This window comes from Geotrypetes seraphini, chromosome 1, assembly GCF_902459505.1.
Source record: "Geotrypetes seraphini chromosome 1, aGeoSer1.1, whole genome shotgun sequence".
Lineage (NCBI taxonomy): Eukaryota > Metazoa > Chordata > Amphibia > Gymnophiona > Dermophiidae > Geotrypetes > Geotrypetes seraphini.
The window spans coordinates 409,096,487-409,116,604 of record NC_047084.1 but is presented as its reverse complement, the minus strand read 5'-3'; the positions used below and the strand labels follow the sequence as shown (position 1 = coordinate 409,116,604).

Genomic DNA, 20,118 nt, shown 5'->3' with positions numbered 1-20,118 from the left:
CTTTCTTTCTACCACTTCCCTTTTCTTTCTGTCTCTCTTTCTTTCTCTCTCCCCCTTGACTGCCTGTTTCTCTCTCCCCCTGCCCCCTCTTTATTTCTGCCTTTCTTTTTCTCTCTCTCCCCCCCTGCCTGTCTTTCTTTCTCTCTCCCCCTGCCTCCCCAAGCCACCACGCTGATTTCTCCCTGCTGCTTCCCTGAGCTAGGCCAGGCACGTACAAGTGCCGGACTCACAAGACTTCACCTCTGATGTCAATTCTAACGTCAGAGAGGAAGTTTCAGGCCAGCCAGACAGCGATTGGCTGGCCCAGAACTACCTCTCCGACATCAGAATTGACGTTAGAGGTGAAGTCTTGTGAGTCTGGCACTTGTACCTGCCTGGTCTGGCTCGAGGAGGCAGGAAGAAAAAGATTGCAAAGGCAACGCAATCGACTCACATTGCCTTTGCGATCTATAGGTCGATCGCGATCGACCATTTGGGCACCCCTGCTGTTATGGTATCCTGTCCTGATCTGAGGAAAAGGGGTTTAGTCCCAAAAAAAAACTGCCTTATTTCAATTTCCTATTTATAAACTTTAATTAATACAGTTACAATACTACTTGATTCCACGTAAAGCTTTAATCATCTTCTCTTCGCTCTCTTCTTTCTATTCAGCGTTTGTCCTCACTTCCTTCCATGCAACATCTGTCCTCTCTTTGCCCCTTCCACCCAGCCTCTGCCGTCTCTCTCTACCCCTTCCATCTACTGTCCACCCTCTCTCTGCCCCTTGCATCCTCTATCCACCCTCTCTGCCGTTTCCATCCAGTGTCCATCCTTTTTCTGTTCCATATGGTATCTTCCTTCTTTCTATGTCCCTTCAATAAACTGTGTATCCTGTGCCCTTTCTCTCCTTTGTACATGATTCATTTCAGCTTAACCCCTCCCCTATGCTCTGGCATCTCTCTCTTCTCCTTTCCTTCCTTCCTTCCCACTTCACCCCATGGTCTGGCATCTCTATCTCCTTCCCTTCTGTCCCCCCATGCCCTGGTATCTCCCTACTCCCCTCCCTCCATATGCGCTTACATATCTCCCCCCCTCCATGGTCTGGTAGCTCCTTTCCTTTCCCTCCCTCCCATGGTCTTGGCGTCTCTTGCCTCTCCTCTTCCTTTCCTGGTCTTCCTTCTCTCCTCTCTCTCCCCAATTGGGTGCAGCAGCAGCAGCACTTCTCTTCCCCTCCCTCCTCCCCAATTGGGTGCTGCTGCAGAACTTCTCTTCCCCTTCCTCCTCCCCAATTGGGTGCTGCTGCAGCACTTTTCATCCCCTCCCCCTCCCCAATTGGGTGCAGCAGCAGCACTTCTCTTCCCCTCCCCCTCCCCAATTGGGTGCAGGAGCAGCTTTTCTCTCCCCCCAATTGGGTGCACCAGCTTTTCTCTTCCCCCTCTCCCCCAAAAAATTGGGTGCAGCAGCAACATTTCTCTTCCCTTTCCCCCAAAATGGGTGCAGCAGCAGAATATTTCTCTTCCCCCTCCCCTATTCGGTGCAGCAGCAGCAGCATTTCTCTTCCCATCCCTCCCAGCTCACAAACCCATTGGTAGAGTCACAAGGCAAGTTGTAAGCTTTCCTCCATCACTGACCTATCTTTCATAGGTCAGCGACGGAGGGAAGCTTACAACTTGCTGCTTTTACTTGCTTCGGGCCTTCCTTGTTGCCAGGTCCTGCCTACTTTCTGTTTCCGCGAAGGCAGGACCCGGCAGCAAGGAAGGTCCGAAGCAAGTAAAAGCAGTAAGTTGTAAGCTTCCCTCCCGGGTTCTATCGTGTGAGTGCCGGCTTCCCTTCTCTTCTCTCCGAAACTGGAAGTTGCATCCCGTGGGGGGGAGGGAAGCGAAGGGAAGCTGGCACGCACACGTTACAGCCCCAGAGGGAAGCTTACAACCTACTGCTTTTACTTGCTTCGGGCCTTCCTCGCTGCCGGGTCATGCGTTCGCAGAAACAGAACGTAGGCAGGACCTGGCAACGAGGAAGGCCCAAAGCAAGTAAAAGCATGCTGGCAAAACAAAAAAAAAAAGCTGGCATCAAACAAAATTTTCGGCGGATTCAGCCCGGAAAGGAGCATTGGCGGCAGCAGAAGGATTCACCGGGCGGTCATCTAAATTAGCTGGGTGGTGTGCCCGGCTAAAAGGCCCTGGGGAGAACACTGGGCTAAAAGTCGCTAGAAACCTAGCTTGCAGAGAAAGGCATGCACTATTACAAAATGCAGTGAAGAAAAGCTCACCCCCCCCCCCCATTCCGCCTCCCAGGAATAAGGAAGGAAAGGTGAGACTGGCATTGAAGAAAGTGAGGTACTGTCCGAACCGACATCCCAGAACAAGTAAATCAGAAATAAGAATCCCCGCCGTACAAGACCTGCAACTCAGAAAACCGCCGAGCTGAAGCCAAGGTCACAAGAAACACCGTGGGAAACATCACCACCTGGTAGAGTCTCAAAAGACAATGCGGAAACGAAGCCCCCTGTAAACTGCGAAGAAGCACCTTAACATCGAACTCCAGACAGGGCATCTTAAGAGGTGCACGAATACACCGTACTCCCTTGAGGACCTGAACTACAGGAAGCTGAGAAGCAAGCAAAGAGCGAGATACCTAGCCCATTTAACAAGCTAAGAATGTCACGTGAAGCTGAAGGGATTTGAACGCTAAGCCCGTGGCAATACGCTTGTGCCCAAAAAGAAAGCCAACTCATAAGGGTGCCAAAGGCGAGAAATACCCCAGAAAGGAAAAGCCACCAAACGGGAGCATAAGCCACAGGTGAAGATGTCTGATTCACCAGTAGAAGAGAATAAACATGCTGTATATAACCCTCACACGTCATCCATGACGGTTCAAAAGCCAAGACTTAACACCACCATAGGACGAATACCGTATTTTCGCGGATATAACGCGCGCGTTATACGCGTTTTTACCTACCGCGCATACCCCTCGCGCGTTATATGCCTGAGCACGGTATACAAAAGTTTTTAAACATAATTCCCACCCCGCCCGACGCCCGATTCACCCCCCCAGCAGGACCGCCCGCACCCCCACCCCGAACGACCGCTCGCACGCGCTCCCACCCGCACCCGCATCCACGATCGGAGCAAGAGGGAGCCCAAGCCCTCTTGCCCGGCCGACTCCCCGACGTCCGATACATCCCCCCCCGGCAGGACCACTCGCACCCCCACCCCGAAGGACCGCCGACTTCCCGACAATATCGGGCCAGAAGGGAGCCCAAACCCTCCTGGCCACGGCGACCCCCTAACCCCACCCCGCACTACATTACGGGCAGGAGGGATCCCAGGCCCTCCTGCCCTCGACGCAAACACCCCTCCCCCCCCAACGACCGCCCCCCCCAAGAACCTCCGACCGCCCCCCCAGCCGACCCGCGACCCCCCTGGCGACCCCCACGACCCCCCCCCCCCCTTCCCCGTACTTTTGGTAGTTGGCCGGACAGACGGGAGCCAAACCCGCCTGTCCGGCAGGCAGCCAACGAAGGAATGAGGCCGGATTGGCCCATCCGTCCTAAAGCTCCGCCTACTGGTGGGGCCTAAGGCGCGTGGGCCAATCAGAATAGGCCCTGGAGCCTTAGGTCCCACCTGGGGGCGCGGCCTGAGGCACATGGTCGGGTTGGGCCCATGTGCCTCAGGCCGCGCCCCCAGGTGGGACCTAAGGCTCCAGGGCCTATTCTGATTGGCCCACGCGCCTTAGGCCCCACCAGTAGGCGGAGCTTTAGGACGGATGGGCCAATCCGGCCTCATTCCTTCGTTGGCTGCCTGCCGGACAGGCGGGTTTGGCTCCCGTCTGTCCGGCCAACTACCAAAGGTACGGGGAAGGGGGGTGGGGGGGTCGTGGGGGTCGGCCAGGGGGGTCGCGGGTCGGCTGGGGGGGCGGTCGGAGGTTCTTGGGGGGGGGCGGTCGTTGGGGGGGGAGGGGGGTTTGCGTCGAGGGCAGGAGGGCCTGGGATCCCTCCTGCCCGTAATGTAGTGCGGGGTGGGGTTAGGGGGTCGCCGTGGCCAGGAGGGTTTGGGCTCCCTTCTGGCCCAACTACACAAAGGTACGGGGAAGGCGGGTGGGGGTGTCGTGGGGGTCGGCCAGGGGGGTCGCGGGTCGGCTGGGGGACGGGCGGAGGTTCTTGGGGGGGGGCGGTCGTTGGGGGGAGGGGGTTTGCGTCGAGGGCAGGAGGGCCTGGGATCCCTCCTGCCCGTAATGTAGTGCGGGGTGGGGTTAGGGGGTCGCCGTGGCCAGGAGGGTTTGGGCTCCCTCCTGGCCCGATATTGTTGGGGAGTCGGCGGTCCTTCGGGGTGGGGGTGCGAGTGGTCCTGCCGGGGGGGGGGATGTATCGGACGTCGGGGGGGGGCATCAGGCTTTCAGGATGGGGACAGACCTTCAAGGGGGGACAGGACTTCAAGGGGGGACAGTGCACGGAAAGTCAGGGGGGGTGAACGGAGAGTCGGGACAGCGCACGGAAAGTCAGGGCAGTGCACGGAAGTCAGGGGGGGTGAACGGAGAGTCGGGACAGCGCACGGAAAGTCAGGGCAGTGCATGGAAGTCAGGGGGGGTGAACGGAGAGTCGGGACAGCGCACGGAAAGTCAGGGCGGGCGAAAGGAGCGTCGGGCATCATGCGCGGTATACCCGTGAGCGCGGTATACAAAAGTTTTTGTACATATCATCGTGATTTCTGCGCGCTATACCCGTGTGCGCGTTTTACACGGGTGCGCGTTATATCCGCGAAAATACGGTAGCTACGTTGATCAGACCCCAGGAGAGTAAATCCGGAGAAACCAGGAATCTCCACAAGTAGGCTGCCGAAAGATGCATCAGATCCGCATAGCAAGGATGGTGCAGCCAATCCGGAGATCCTCTGATCACTGTGCCCTGAAAGCGAGCATGAGATGGCAAATCCATCCAAACATCAGCCAGGAGAAAACACTTAAGAAAACCAGAGGCGAGAAAGAAGAAACTCTGCTACCCCCTCTGACTGCCACTCTCTGCATCTGCTGAAGAAGCTAGGAAGCCAGGAACTACGAGATGAGACCATGAGGTTGGGTGCTAGCAGATCTCACCTTTATACAAAGAGCTGGAATGCCAGAGCAAAGAGTTCCCAATTTCTAGGATGTAGAAAACGTTATTACTACCATCCCTAGGCACAATTTCCAAAGTGCTGAAAGGCATACCCAGTGCTGCACCCTGTAACATACAATAGACGGACTCTGCTCAGATTTTGTGACGAGAAAGTCCATTGAAACCCTTCTCCTGTCCTGTAAAATGATGCGCTGACAGAATAGGAAGGTGAGATTCCACCCATTGAAGGAGAACCAATACAGAACTCACCAACTGAGTACATCCTGTACTTCCTGGCTGTAGAGAAACACCACTGTCATGACACTGCCCTAAAAGACCATTATCGTCTTCCTGGAAGAAAGGTCTGAAAACACCTGAAACGGTAGCCTGAGCATGCATCAAGCTAGAAGAGGAACGAGTAGTGAGCCGTCCCTGAAGACCCAACTCCTTGTGCAGAGGATTAAAGGCACTAAACCTCCCAACCTACAGCCTGGCGACTCTGAGCCAAGCCAGCAAATACCGAGGCCTGCCCCTGAAAGGATGAATCTCGCAGAGCCACCAAAGGATACTGAGCGATGCCAGAGGAGCCTACTAAATAATACAATTGGAGCCTGGAGATACCGGGAATCCCCGGAATAAAAGCGACTGCTGTAGCGAGCTCACGCGCAAGCGAGCCTAAATTTCCAGTGGAGTCAGCACCCTGGAACCCAGCACCTTTACCGAAACCCATGCGCATGTTCCTGGTGCCCTAAGAAGGCGGCAAACCTGAGACAGCAACCCATTGCCCTTGGCTCCAGCAAGAAACACCGTGCTCCCCCACATGAACAACAAAATCTCCCTGATATTCCAATAAGTAGTGCACGAGAAAGGAGCTTGAGGTATATTAAAGATGCACGTCCAAAGACCAGGAGAAAAGAAATCACCCATATGAGTTCGTCAGACGGACCCGGCTGGAAGAAGTCCAACGCAAGCAGTGAGCTAAGAAAGGAACCCTCATATTCGATAACTTTTGGGAAGCCCTGGCTAGGCGAAAGAGCATCTTTCAAAACCGATAGCGCTGCTCAAAAAGAGGCAAGTGAAGCAAGTGCAGAGTCAGTGACCATAGTGAAAAGGAAAACATTCTCACAGTTTCTCCTCGGACAGGTCAACGCAGAGAAACTACTTCAGCAGAATGAGATCCAACCCCAGACAGACCAAATCCCCCGTCCTAGGCACCATGAAGTAAATGGAATAACTTCCCTTAGTTCCGGAAGAACTAAAAATACATAAGGAAGTTCAAGACATGGGACTCCAAGAAGGAAACGGAAACCGGAGGAGGCAAAGCACCCGGAAAAGCCACAAGCATCCTGAAAAAAAATTGCCAAGGCCCCCTGACCTGAGATCATAGAATATCTCCACTCATGAGAAATCCTCAAGAGGAGTTAGAGGAAGCCAAGTCCCCTTCAGCATGAAGAGCAGAAAGTCAGGGAATGGCTGGACGAGAACCGTAAGATCTGGAAGAAGAAAGGAACTCTCCTATGAAAATTCCAGGTTCGCGATGTCCGAAGCAGTAGATCGGCACTCAGAAAACATTACTATCTCCGTGCAATGGTAGCGAAAATACGTATTGCCTAGTAAGTAAAGATACACGATACAAGATACTGCATTTACCGACTCATTCAGATAAGAAACCAACCACCAGATATCTTTCTCCCCTCTGGAAAACCAACCTGCGGCAAAAACAGAGAGACAGCATAGAGACCTGACCCGGGAGTAAAATGGCAAAAGGGGACTCGATACGATCTCAATCAATTCAAGCTGACCTTCCAAGGAGTAGGCTCAGTGAAATAATTGACATCCCCTTGTCCACCAAAAGGTTGCCCCGGGCCACAAGTAGCTGCACAGCATTTGCTGGCTGCAAGGTGGGCCATCTAATATGAGAAAGTAGAAGATGGCGGTCCCAGACTATTTCTCAACAGAGTCCGAAACCTGGAGGACCTGCCACTCAAAAAAGAAAGGAAGATGGTCCTGTCACCGGAATAGGAGAAATGGCATTCGGCAACCACGCGCCCCCCTATACTCAGCTGCAATGCAGGAATCTCAAGGAAATTGCAATGAAAGATTTAGCGATAGCGTTACCAACCATCTGCAGCGATAAGCAGAGATCCAGAGAACAAAACATCCCAGAAGGCAAAGTCCTGAAATCGAGAGACCCCAAGAGAGACAAGGAGAAACCCGCATAAAGTACTGGGAAACTCCAAACCTGATGGCACTCAGCCGCGATACGTCGTGGACCGAACCGGAATACAGGGCATCTGAACAGGGCAGGCAAACACCAAATGAAAGTGTCCATGCCACACTCTGCCGTATCTAAAAGGCTGGGCGCCGAACATAAGCACGCATTGGAAACCCCAGGCAAAGTGCAAAGAAACACTCCTTGAGACCAAAAAAACGCGTCAGCGATATGTTATGGTTTCTTTTTTTTTTTTGTAAAGCAGAAAAAAGAACAGCGAACCCATCTATGTCCGACAACCCAGGCACTTCGGTCCCACTGAAAATGCCCGCCTCAGCAAACACTGCGGCTCAGCCGACAGCGAAGAACCAATCTCGGTCCTGATGAAATGCACAGCCTAAGAAAACGCTGTGGCACTGCCGACAGCAAAAGAGCTCAGTCCCGCTGAAAATTACAGCCTCGGGAAACCTGATTCTGCCGAGAGCAGAAGAGCCAAAGTGCACACCGTCGGCTATCTGCTATGCAACGGCTTGCAAGATACAAAACCAGAGGCCTCCAAAAACTGACCTGCACACTGGAAATACCAAATATCAGTGCTGCCCAATTAACACCTCAGCGTACAGAACACAAAACAACAGCTGTGGTACTCATGGGACTCAGAACCCGCCTTGTATGTCGGAACAGACAAAACAAGCACAAGCAGTTGGATAGTGCTGAGTGAAGCCGGTAAACGTCGACGTTGGACAGGACAAACAGGTCATAATACAGTATCTGGGTCTACCTTCTTTTTTTTTTTTTTTTTTTTAATTGAAGGGAAAGAAGAAAAATGGAGACCCAGGCAGACCCTCTATCAATGGAGGGAGGGTGAGGCAGGGACCTGGGGGGCCCAGGTGTAACCCCTAAAGCCGGCACCGTTCAGCCGGACACCCCTGTCTCATTGAAGAGGAAACCTCAGCAGGAGAAATAGCACTGTAACTCACTGAAGAGAAAATCTCAACAGGAGAAGTAAGTGTCCATTCACAGCCAGACTCCAGGAGCTAGTGGAATAGCGACCATCACCTGCTGGGAGATAGAGCATACTGAAGATACAGGAGGCATGCCAGCCAATAGGACCACCTGTTAATCAGTTTTTCTATCTCTATCTGCTGGTAGATGTGGGCTATCCCATTGGTCTCTCGATTCATCTGCTGCACCTCAGGTGACAAAACAGTGAAATGGATATTATGTGTCACATGAAGTCAGGAAGGAAGCATGACCACCCCAACATATCAGAGAGAGGAAGAAACTTAACATAAAAGTGAGAAAAAGGACAAACACACCTGTACTCCTTTTAATGTATGATTTAACGTGTCAATGAAGTTCTGGATTTCATCGTTCTTATTTGCCAAAGTTGAAATGATCCTTTGCAAAGCTTCCTGAATGTTGACAGAGGGAGAAACACAACATGTAAATTAACTCTTTTAGAAAAGAAATAAAGACCATACTCTTCAAGAAAACTCTGAAAAAAGAAATAATACCGCAAGTCTCAAACTCCACCTCTCACTAAACCCAACTACCCACACAAATAACCATACCCATTTCTTATTCTTTTTGAAAATGACCAATTTTTTTTTTTTTTTTGTAAGTTCTTGTTGTAATACATCTTGGATAATTCTTTTGTAATCCGCCTTGAATTGCAAGGTAATGGCGGAATAGAAATCCCTAATGTAATGTAATGTAATGTAACTCCAAAGGTTAGTGTTAAATCAAGCACACATTTTACCTAAAAATAAAGAGACCTCCTTCCCAGTAGAAAAAAGAGACAGCTCTATAATGCATCTTTAGAGAATTCTACTGTTCCCAATGCACAAAGGATGTACAATATGTACCACAGTGAAAACACATAAATCATACCTTAGGTATTTCTAGGTATGTCCCTTGTACACTACAGCAACTATAAGCTAGTGTCAAGTCAGCAAGAGATAAGGGGGCTTCAATACTCTTCACACTAATCTAGCAACATGCACAGCTCTGATCAAGCCCAGAAGCTCATAGATAAAACAGAGACAAAAGAGGATGGGGCTTGCTGCTGCCGGAATATCCTTAACACTCATGATACAGCAGCTGAAGTCACTCCAGTTTCTATTCCAAGCATAACCAACACCATCTGAGTTTCTTCCCTACATAAGGTAAAGGACTAATTTGTTCATTTTGGGGCAAGCAGGTTCACAGTATCATAAAATCGCAACATACTACACAGTGAACCCCCCAAAGCAAAAGATTGAGGATCCACAGAAGGTGCTCTACCAAGTCTAGTCTGTGAACTGGAAACAAGGCATTAAGCTCTACCAAGCAAGATCATTATAGCCTGCATGGCTGGGAGCTAGGCCAAAGACCAGATGCACCAGAACTGGAGGCAGAAAAAATACTGGAGTTTTCCAAAGAGCATTAGCCCTTATACTGGTGATATACTTTTCTACCTCCATTTACTAGAAGATACAACCCAAGCATACAGGATACTGCAGCTGGCACTAAGAAAATCCTGAATTGGGTTGAACAGATAAACAAACATGAATCAATTTTGAGAGAGTAAACCAAGTACTAAAAGAATGGGACACTCCAAGATAGAAACATAGAAACATAGAAATAGACGGCAGATAAGGGCCCACGGCCCATCTAGTCTGCCCACCTTAATGTCCCTCCCCTACCTTTGCCCTGTGAATAGATCCCATGTGCCGATCCCATTTGGCCTTAAAATCAGGCACGCTGCTGGCCTCAATCACCTGTAGTGGAAGACTATTCCAGCGATCAACCACTCTTTCAGTGAAAAAGAATTTCCTGGTGTCACCTCGTAGTTTCCCGCCCCTGATTTTCAACGGATGCCCTCTTGTTGTCGTGGGACCCTTGAAAAAGAAGATATCTTCCTCCGCCTCGATGCGGCCCGTAAGATACTTGAACATCTCGATCATGTCCCCCCTTTCTCTGCGCTCCTCGAGCGAGTATAGCTGTAATTTGTCAAGCCATTTTTCGTATGGTAGATCCTTGAGTCCCGAGACCATCCGGGTGGCCATTCTTTGCACCGACTCCAGTCTCAGCACATCCTTGCGATAATGCGGCCTCCAGAATTGCACACAGTATTCCAGGTGGAGCCTCACCATGGATCTATACAATGGCATAATGACTTCCGCCTTACGACTGACGAAACCCCTTCGTATGCAGCCCATGATTTGTCTTGCCTTGGACGAAGCCTGCTCCACTTGATTGGCAGACTTCATGTCCTCACTGACGATTACCCCCAAGTCTCGATCTGCTACTGTTTTTGCTAGGATCTCGCCATTAAGGGTATAAGACTTGCATGGATTCTGGCTGCCCAGGTGCATAACTTTGCATTTTTTGGCATTGAAGTTGAGTTGCCATGTCCTAGACCATCGCTCCAGTAGGAGTAGGTCGTGCATCATGTTGTCGGGCACTGAATCTTCGTCTGTTGTGCATTTGTCCACTACATTACTCAGTTTGGCGTCATCGGCGAATAATGTTATTTTACCTCGAAGCCCTTCTGCCAAGTCTCTTATAAAGATGTTGAATAGGATTGGGCCCAAGACTGAGCCCTGTGGTACTCCACTAATCACCTCCGTCATTTCGGAGGGGGTGCCGTTCACCACCACCCTTTGGAGCCTACCTCCAAGCCAGCTCCCAACCCATTTCGTCAATGTGTTACCTAATCCTATAGAACTCATCTTGCTCAGTAACCTGCGGTGTGGTACGCTATCGAATGCTTTGCTAAAGTCCAGGTACACGATGTCCAGGGACTCCCCTATATCCAGCTTCCCCGTTACCCAGTCAAAGAAGCTGATCAGGTTGGATTGGCAGGATCTCCCCTTAGTAAATCCATGTTGTCGGGGATCCCGTAGATTCTCCTCATCCAGGATCTTATCTAATTGGTGTTTGATTAGAGTTTCCATTAGTTTGCTCACTATCGATGTTAGACTCACTGGTCTGTAGTTTGCTGTCTCCATCTTTGAGCCTTTCTTGTGGAGTGGAATGACGTTAGCCGTCCTCCAGTCCAACGGGACGCTGCCTGTACTAAGGGAGAGGTTGAAGAGTGCGGACAGTGGCTCCGCCAAGACATCACTCAGCTCCCTAAGCACCCTGGGGTGCAGGTTGTCCGGCCCCATTGCTTTGTTAACCTTGAGCTTTGACAGCTCACCGTAGACACTGCTGGGCGTAAACTCAAAGTTACTAAACGGGTCAACTGAGCCAACCCTTGTCTGTAGCTGAGGGCCGAGCCCTGGCGCTTCTCGGGTGAAGACTGAGCAGAAGTATTCATTTAATAGTTGGGCTTTTTCCGAATCCTTTTCCACATAGTCTCCGTCTGGTTTCCTAAGACGTACAATCCCGCCTGAGTTTTTTCTTCTATCACTGATATACCTGAAGAAGGATTTATCTCCCTTCTGGATGTTCTTTGCTAGAGACTCCTCCATGAGGAATTTAGCCTCCCTGACTGCTGTTTTGACGGCTTTTGATTTGGCCAGGTAGTCTGCTCTAGAGTCCTGCTTCCCTGATTATTTGTAAGAGATGAATGCTTTTTTCTTCTCCTTGATCAGGTCTGAGATCTCCACAGTAAACCACTGTGGCTTATTGTTCCTTCGCCGTTTACTTACTGATTTTACATAGCGGTTTGTTGCTTCTTGTATGGTTGCTTTCAAAGTCGACCACATGTCTTCCACGTTATCGGTTTCTTCTTGGCTTTGTAGCGCCTGGTGAACGAAGTCTCCCATTTCTTTGAAATTTGTGTCCTTGAATTTGAGGACTTTGGTTAGTGTAGTAGATTTAGTGAAACCTTTCCTGATATTGAACCATACCATGTTGTGGTCACTGGAGGCCAATGTGTCGCCCACCGAGACCTCTGTGACACTTTCTCCATTGGTAAGTATCAGGTCCAGTATTGCCTGATCCCTTGTCGGTTCCAACACCAGTTGCCTGAGGCTTGCTCCTTTCATAGAGTTTAATAGCCTCCTGCTGCTGCCGGAAGCAGAGGTAAGTGTAACCCAATCCACATCAGGCATGTTAAAGTCACCTAGCAATACTGTGTCCCCACGCAAGGTGATATTTTCTATATCTTCGATTATTTCCATATCCAGGTCATCCTGTTGTCTTGGGGGTCTGTAAATTACGCCAAGATACAAGCATTTGTCCTTCCCTCTGGCCAAATTAACCCAAAGGGATTCCCCAGTATACTGGACATCTGAGATTCTCGTGACCTTAATGTCATCTTTAGTATATAATGCTACACCCCCTCCCTTCCTACCCTCTCTGTCCCGGCGAAGCAAGTTGTAACCCGGTATGACCATGTCCCACCCGTGGGAGTCTGTAAGCCAGGTTTCGGATATCGCCACCACATCCAGGTCGGCATTCCTTATTTCTGTTTCCAATTCCAATTACATGATTATACTCAAACAGAAAAAATACTTTTTCACTCCATGAATAGTTAAAGGATAAAAGGGATAGGGTTTCATATCTATTTTTTCTGTGGGGGGTTGTTTTGTTTTGGGTTTTTTTTTACATATTTTAGACAGGTACTTATTTTATACCTGGGGAAATGAAGTTTTAAGTGACTTGCTCAGAGTCACAAGGAGCTGCAGTGGGAATTGAACTCACAACCTCAGGATGCTGAGGCAGCTGCTCTACCTCTAGGCCTCTCCTCCGCTCATTTAAGTTAAGCTCTGGGACTTGTTGCCAGATGTGGTTAAAGCAGTTAGCATATCTGGCTTTAAAAATGGTTTGAAAAATTTCCTGGAGGGGAAAGTCCATAAACTGTTATAGTAGATAAGGGAAAAGCTAATTTTGCCATGTAGCATGGAATCTTGTCAATTTTGGGACTCTGTCAGTATTTGTAACATGGATTGGCCACTGTTAGAAGCAGGATACTAGGCTAGATGGATTTTTGGTCTGGTCCAGTATGGCAAATTCTTATGTTCTTAAGTAGAAGCTGATGAAACCAAAACAACAGTGGCAAAAAATCCCCCCAAAATCAGTCACCGAAGGAGCTACCAGTACTATTCCATGCACAGGTCTGGAAAACAGCTAGATGCAAGGTAACCTGTACCCAATTCTTTAGCATCCGGTCAAGCCAATTCCAAGCAGAAATAACAAATGTTGGGGACCCAACCTGACAAACTGCTGTCAATGTCATGAATATTGCCCCAAAAGCCAATGCCAATGCCAGGCCTAGCTCTACACCTGAGAAATCACCATCCAGAGCTACCTCTTGTTACTAGGGAGAAAAAAAAGTATCAAGAAGAAGAGGTAGAAGCTTATAGAAGTGGGGCTACTACATGGAAGAGGGGGAAGAGACAAGATACAAAGAAAAAAAAAAGGAGAAAGCAACATAAAAATACCAACAGTTTTAAAAAAGGAAAAAAACATTCTAACGTTGGATTGAACGATCACAGATGAAACAATATGTAGCAAATTTATTACAGATTCCTCTCCATACATGTACATTACTCTGCTTCCCTGGACTGTTTTCCTCTCACTAGTAAACTGAGCCTTATTTTCCACTACAATTAATTATTAAGAGGTGTTTTAGCTGCCTGAGCAATATGACTTTGCTTTTCAAATTAGCAAAAAAATGAGAGAGAAAGTCCCTGAACCTAAAGAAATGAAGCTCCTAACTCAAGAGGAAAAGGGGTCGCTTGGCAGCAGGAGAGAGTGGACATCTCTCCTGCTGTTGTGTTTTTTTCTTTTTTCAAATTTAGCAAGTCTTCATTACTCTCTGCCAACCTCATTTAGCATGAGCGTTTTTTTGGGAGAATGACTTGCTTTCTTAAAATCGCTACTAGAGTCCAAATTTGCAGAGTTCAATAGCTACCAAGCTGGTTAAGCTGAATGCTGGATTCTACATCTTTTTATTGACTTAATAAACGCCTGCATCATTTACATCACTTTTGCAATTTTTGTTTGCTTTCGGCTGTACCACATTCACTGCGGACCTGTTGGGTTTTCTTTTCTGCTAAGCTGAATGCAGACCAGAGAGGTCCACTGAGTCTAATCTTCCCCTAGCTGCCAGGCATCATCTCTCCCTACAATAATTTTCTGGTTCAACACTTTTCCCTAAACAGACCTCACATTCACCAATGTGTTTTTAAAAGCTTTAATCATGTCCATCTAGTCTGCTGAGTCATCCCTATCCATACTGCAAGAAAATATCTCAGCTGTAAGCCATGCAGTGTCACCAACTGTATGGTCTCACACCTTATTCAAGGTAGTTTATCTGTTCTTCCTCCATGCTATGCCACTCTCCTAAATATCTGAGCATACAAAGATCCACTTTTCAGTTCACACTCTGTATCATGTCCAAAGGTAGACCTAGTCTAAAACATTCAAACTGGTATTAGTACAGTAGAAAATGAAACTTGACCTGCATATTGGCAATGGGATATCAGATATTTATATAGTAAACAAAATGTTTCATTCTTTACTGAGGAGACACCCACACAACAAAACACTCTGATGTTGATGACTCAAAGAAGCCAAAGCACATCACCATAAATTCACATGTAGGTTCCCCTTAGAGCAGTGGTCTCAAACTCACGGCCCAGGGGCCACATGCGGCTCACCAGGTACTATTTTGAGGCCCTCGGTATGTTTATCATAATCACAAAAGTAAAATAAAACAGCTTCTTGATCATATGTCTCTTTAGCTATAAATTACAATATTATTAAGACTTAGCCAAAAGGAAAGATTTATAAACTATAAAGAGAGTTTAACCTCATGCAAAATTGTCATTTCTTTAATAAGACATTAACTATTTTTTTCTGAGGCCCTCCAAGTACCTACAAATCCAAAATGTGGCCCTGCAAAGGGTTTGAGTTTGAGACAACTGCCTTAGGGTATATCGTTAAAGAAAACAAGAGTAAAAAGACCATATAGGAGCAAGCATGGACGAAGAATATCACAACACTGCAGCCAGAAGCAGTATGGATGTCCAGAAAGGGAAGAAGAGAAAAATTCATAGACAGTGAGACAAATGCAAACTGGTCCAACATACAAAGTGGTTTCAAGCAGATCATCTGAACTGCTACCTCTGTCCCTGGTCAGAAAGTGTCCTGCTCTCTATAGCGCCCCCAATTCCATGAGGGCATGATGTGTAGTAGAAGCAAAAAAAAAAAAAACCCCAAACAACCCAAGATTGCCCATATCCAATGTCATAACACACAGAATAGTCACCAGCAGGTTCCATGTGCCACTCTGAATTCCATAACCAAACAGAGGTTCCACACTGATATCAATTAGAAAGCATCCACTGGACAAGTCTGTCTCCCAAAGGGAAACCAATATTTAGCAGGTAGTATTAAGAGTGTGGAGGAACACAGCATTCCTGCTTCCGCTCCATTCCTCGGCACCACTAGGAGACCACTTAGATGGTTTTAAAACAAGTCTACCTCAGAATGTCTAAGTTCCATCCAGGACATCTTGGGAAAAGTTTGATTATTACTGCAACATGTCCAAGTCTAAGCTTGCCCATAACATGCCTCCAACACGCCCCCTGTAGTTCTGGACACACAGTGGGTAGAATAACTCACAAGACGTCCAGAAAGACAGTTTTGAAAATTGACACTTGGACGCCTTGGCAATTAAGATGTCCAAGTGCCGATTTATGCCATTTTTGGGACATTTTAGCTTTTTGACAATGCCCCTATACTGTATATATCCTAGAGTTCTGAGAGCAACATGGTTTAACCCATTTTTGCCCAAATTTTAAATTTTCACACTGTATTTCTAATCCAATTTTGGAACACTGCATGAACAGAGGAGAGCAATATGAATTTAGCAAATAGAAATATTGCTTTACCAAACTTGGATTCTTTCTGGAGGTATAATAGAACATATAATCAAGAATAAAAAAGTTAATACTGTATATATATGAATTTTCAGAAGACATTTGGAGAAATTCCTCATGAGAGGCTCTTCAGAAAATTTTTAAAAAGTCATTGGATAGGATGGGAAACAGAATAGGCAAAATGGTCAGTTTTCTCAGTGGAAAACGATAAATAATGGAATTCCCCAAGGATATGAACTAAGAATAGCAACAATCAAAGTGATGTGGAGGGACATTTTTGATATGACGTCAAAATCAGAGTTCGGACATTTTACAAAACACTCACAAAACTCAAGTAGTGACCACAACCATTTTCAAAACAGAAAAATGTCTTATCTTTTTGATTCAAAAATGGCCTATGTGCTTGTCCTCAAGTACGTCTATCTTTTTGAACCAATTTTTTTGTGGGAAACCCCCCCCCCAACACATCCAAAGAAAAATGCACAAAATAAGCTACTGGAATGTAGGAGGGGCCAGCAGTTTTAGTAGACTGGCCACACAGACATCCCAGCATAACAATGGGGCACCCTACGGTTCACTTCAATGAACTTCATATAAAAAGCCCTAGGTACATATCTCACCATAACCCCCTTATAGCATATGGTGAGCCCACTAAACCAATAGCCCTTATGCTTACAGGTATCACCCATATGTAGGTACAGTATATGAAGGCTCAAATAATCCATCATAAGTGTACTTAGTTAAAGTGGGATAGGGGCCCAAGTCCCCATCTTTATAGTTTACTACACTGCTGACTAGACTACTCCAAGAACCTGCTTGTTGCTCTACTAGGACTGGCCATAACATCTGAAGCTAAGTATCATATAGGCAGGTATGTACTATTTGTCATTCACATCTCTGTGGGTGGGAGGGGGGTGGGGGTCAGTGACCACTGGGAGAGGGGGGGATCATGCCTTCATCCCTCCAGTGGGCATCTTGTCAGTTTAGGCACCTTTTTTGACACTTATTAGTTGCTACAACAGGTCTAGCCCCAAACATCTAAATTGTGTCCTGAACATATTCTAAAGAAGGATAGTCCATTAATGGATGAGTTGCACTGGTTGCCAATGAAAAAAAGAGAGTCCAATTTAAGATCGCTTGCATGGTCTATTATCAAATATTAAGATCACACACTTTTGTCATAACTTGAGAACAATGCAGTACTTCAAACTGGCCTTCCCTTCCCCCCAAGTTCAAATGGAAAAAACTATTCAAACCTACCTTCGCATTTCAGGGACCCAAAGTTTGGAATAACGTACTACTAACAGTGCCCCACCTACTACAGGAAAATGTTAAAGACATATCTTTTCTTTTTGTAATTTCACTTGGGTCATGCCCATCTAGGATCCAAGTAACCTTACTATAGCTTCAATTGTCTTTGTAACTCTTTAGTAGCCCACAATGAATCCTAGTTGAAAATTGCGGGATATAAGAAATTATATGGTACGGTATGGTAATTATTGCAGAAAAATATCCAAATTATATGCTCGCCCTAGTCCCTCCCAAACCATACCTTCAGCACACCCCCTTCAGATTTAGAAGCACTGCAGACAGCCACCATAGAAATCCATCTACAAAATATGATTTAAAAATAGTGAATTTTTGGCAACAAAAACATCAATCTGCCACTTTATGCCAGAGTTTGGACGTTTTTCCTTTTTGAAAATGAACACCTAAATCTACAGATGACAAAAGTTTTTAAATCACAAGTAGATTATGAGGAGTTGCAGGAGGACCTGATGAGGCTAGGAAGCAGATGAAATTTCATGTGGACAAGCGTAACATGATGCATATAGGGAAAAATAATTTAGAGAAAGTGTTATTTATATGTGGAAGCAACAATATACAAATTTTAAATGGGCATTACTGTTCCTTCTAAGCTGAGTGGGAGTCCTTTATCTACAGTCCTGGCAGCAGGGGGTGTTGTTTCACTATCACATGTTCAATAATGAGGGACAGGCAAGTTCTGCAGGACTCCAGGGAACCTGCCTGTATCTAGAGATTTATTTAATTAATTATTTTTAAAATTTCTATACCATTTTATTCCAAAACAGTTTACAAAAAAGTTGTCAAAAATATTGAAACAGGTCAGAACAAATAAAAGCAAAGGCAGAAAGATTCAATCCTTACAATAGGTCAAATGCATCAACAAATAATTGTGTTTTCAACTTGGGGGTCCTTATCCCTCAGGACTTGTCCACTTTGTATCGCTTGAATGTGGAACCGTTGTTTCAGGCCCTTCAGAATAAATTGCAGCTCTGGGGTACTCTCCCCTTTTCCCTCTTGGGTCGGGTGCATCTTTACAACATGCTTATTGTCCCTTGTTGGCTCTATGTTTTTCAGGTCCTCCCTCTTTATTTGTCCTCTCGAGATGAGAGACGCTTGGTACGCTTGGTTCAGCGATTTCTTTGGTCTGGAAAGCGGCCTCATATGCCTTATCAGAGAGCCACGGTTCCGTGGTACAGGGGTGGATTGGGTTTATTGAACCTTCGCTATTTGACTGTCGGTTGTGGCATGCACCACATTAATGACCTTTTTAGGGGTACTTCAGAGTTCACTAACACTTCTTTGGAACTTTTCTGTTTTCGCTCTACTCACTTTAGTGCCTATTTTCATTCTCTTCCTTCTCTTGTGCCTGAATCTCTCCCTGCAAAAGTGCTTCACCGTCCCCTGCGGAAGGTTTGGCGCTGGGTCTGTAAATTCCATGCTTTTTCTGCTTCTGTAACTCCCTTCTTGCCTATCCGCTTTAATGGCTCCTTCCTACCTGGGATTGATGGGCCGAGTTTTGCTCAGTGGGAAACGAGGGGAATTCACTATGTATTTCACTTGGTTGATGATGATGGCAAGATTAAGTATTTTCTGCAATTGCAGAAGGAGTTTGGTCTCCCACCCACTGATTATTTTGCCTATATGCAAATTCATCATTATATTTCTTCTTCACCCTCTGGCTCTTTGAATGCCTCTTGTCATGAGCTGTTATCTACGACCTTCACTATAGGCTCCCAACTTTTAGTCCCCCTCAAATTCCATCATCACCATTTGAAAGATGAGTCCCCCTTGTTTGATCATTCCTCATTACGGGATGCTTGGGCGCGTGACCTGGCGGTGGATTTGCCGGATGATGTGCTTCTGCATGCTGTCCGTAGATTGCCTGCCTTTCGGAAATATACCACTTTCTGGGAACATTATAAGTTGGTTTTCCATTTGTATATCTCCCCCAAGAGGGCTTATTTATCCCACCTGCGGGAATCTGCTGCCTGTCTTCGTTGTCGGGCTCCCGAGGCGGGCTTGGGACACGTTTTGGACTTGCCCTAATGTTCAGGCTTTTTGGAATGCTGTTTTTGTCTTTGTGGAGCGCATTTGGACCATTACCATCTGCCGCTCCCCTTTGTTATTATTTGGAACTGTTCCTCATTATTTCCCACGTGTGCGGGGAGCTGCCACCTTCCTAAACTGGACTGTACTAGTGGCCCTGAAGTGCCTTTTACTTACCTGGCTTGAAGCTGCAGCTCCAGATTACTCTCTTTGGAGATGCCGGATGATTTCCCTCTTGATGTGGGAACGATGTGATGTGATCGATCTTTCTTCTCCTCCAGGCTGTATTTTTCAGCGTACCTGGGAGCCTTTCTGGACAACTATGAACCTGCTGGCTCGCAGCCGCTTGTTGAATTGTTGACTTTTTGCATTCTGTTTCCATTTGTTCCATTGGGTAAACCTGACAATTGTTTGATTTTCTGAAAGTGTATTGCTTGGAAGGAGGACCTTGGGGGGGGTTACTTTATTTTGGGTTGTGTTGTGTTGGGATGTGGGGGTTATCTTGGGAGGTTGCGTTCTGTGGCATTGGGTACTGTTATTTAAAATGCTGAGCTTGCTTGTATTTGTTTATTTCTTGTTTGCTGCTTTGTTGAGCTCTATAAAATATATTTGAACATAATTGTGTTTTCATCAGTTTCCTGAATGAACTCCTATCACCACAT

General features: G+C 46.9%; 1 protein-coding gene across 4 annotated transcripts in view; it reads right to left on the bottom strand.

Moving 5' to 3' along the window:
- The window catches only part of FSD1L (fibronectin type III and SPRY domain containing 1 like), a 201,887-nt gene that overhangs the window by 171,005 nt on the left and 10,764 nt on the right, over positions 1 to 20,118 (bottom strand). For all 4 annotated transcript variants that reach the window (XM_033918462.1, XM_033918492.1, XM_033918472.1 and 1 more), the window contains exon 2: positions 8,600 to 8,695. In XM_033918462.1, coding sequence (XP_033774353.1) covers positions 8,600 to 8,695 — 96 coding nt within the window. The remainder of the gene's footprint in view (positions 1 to 8,599; positions 8,696 to 20,118) is intronic.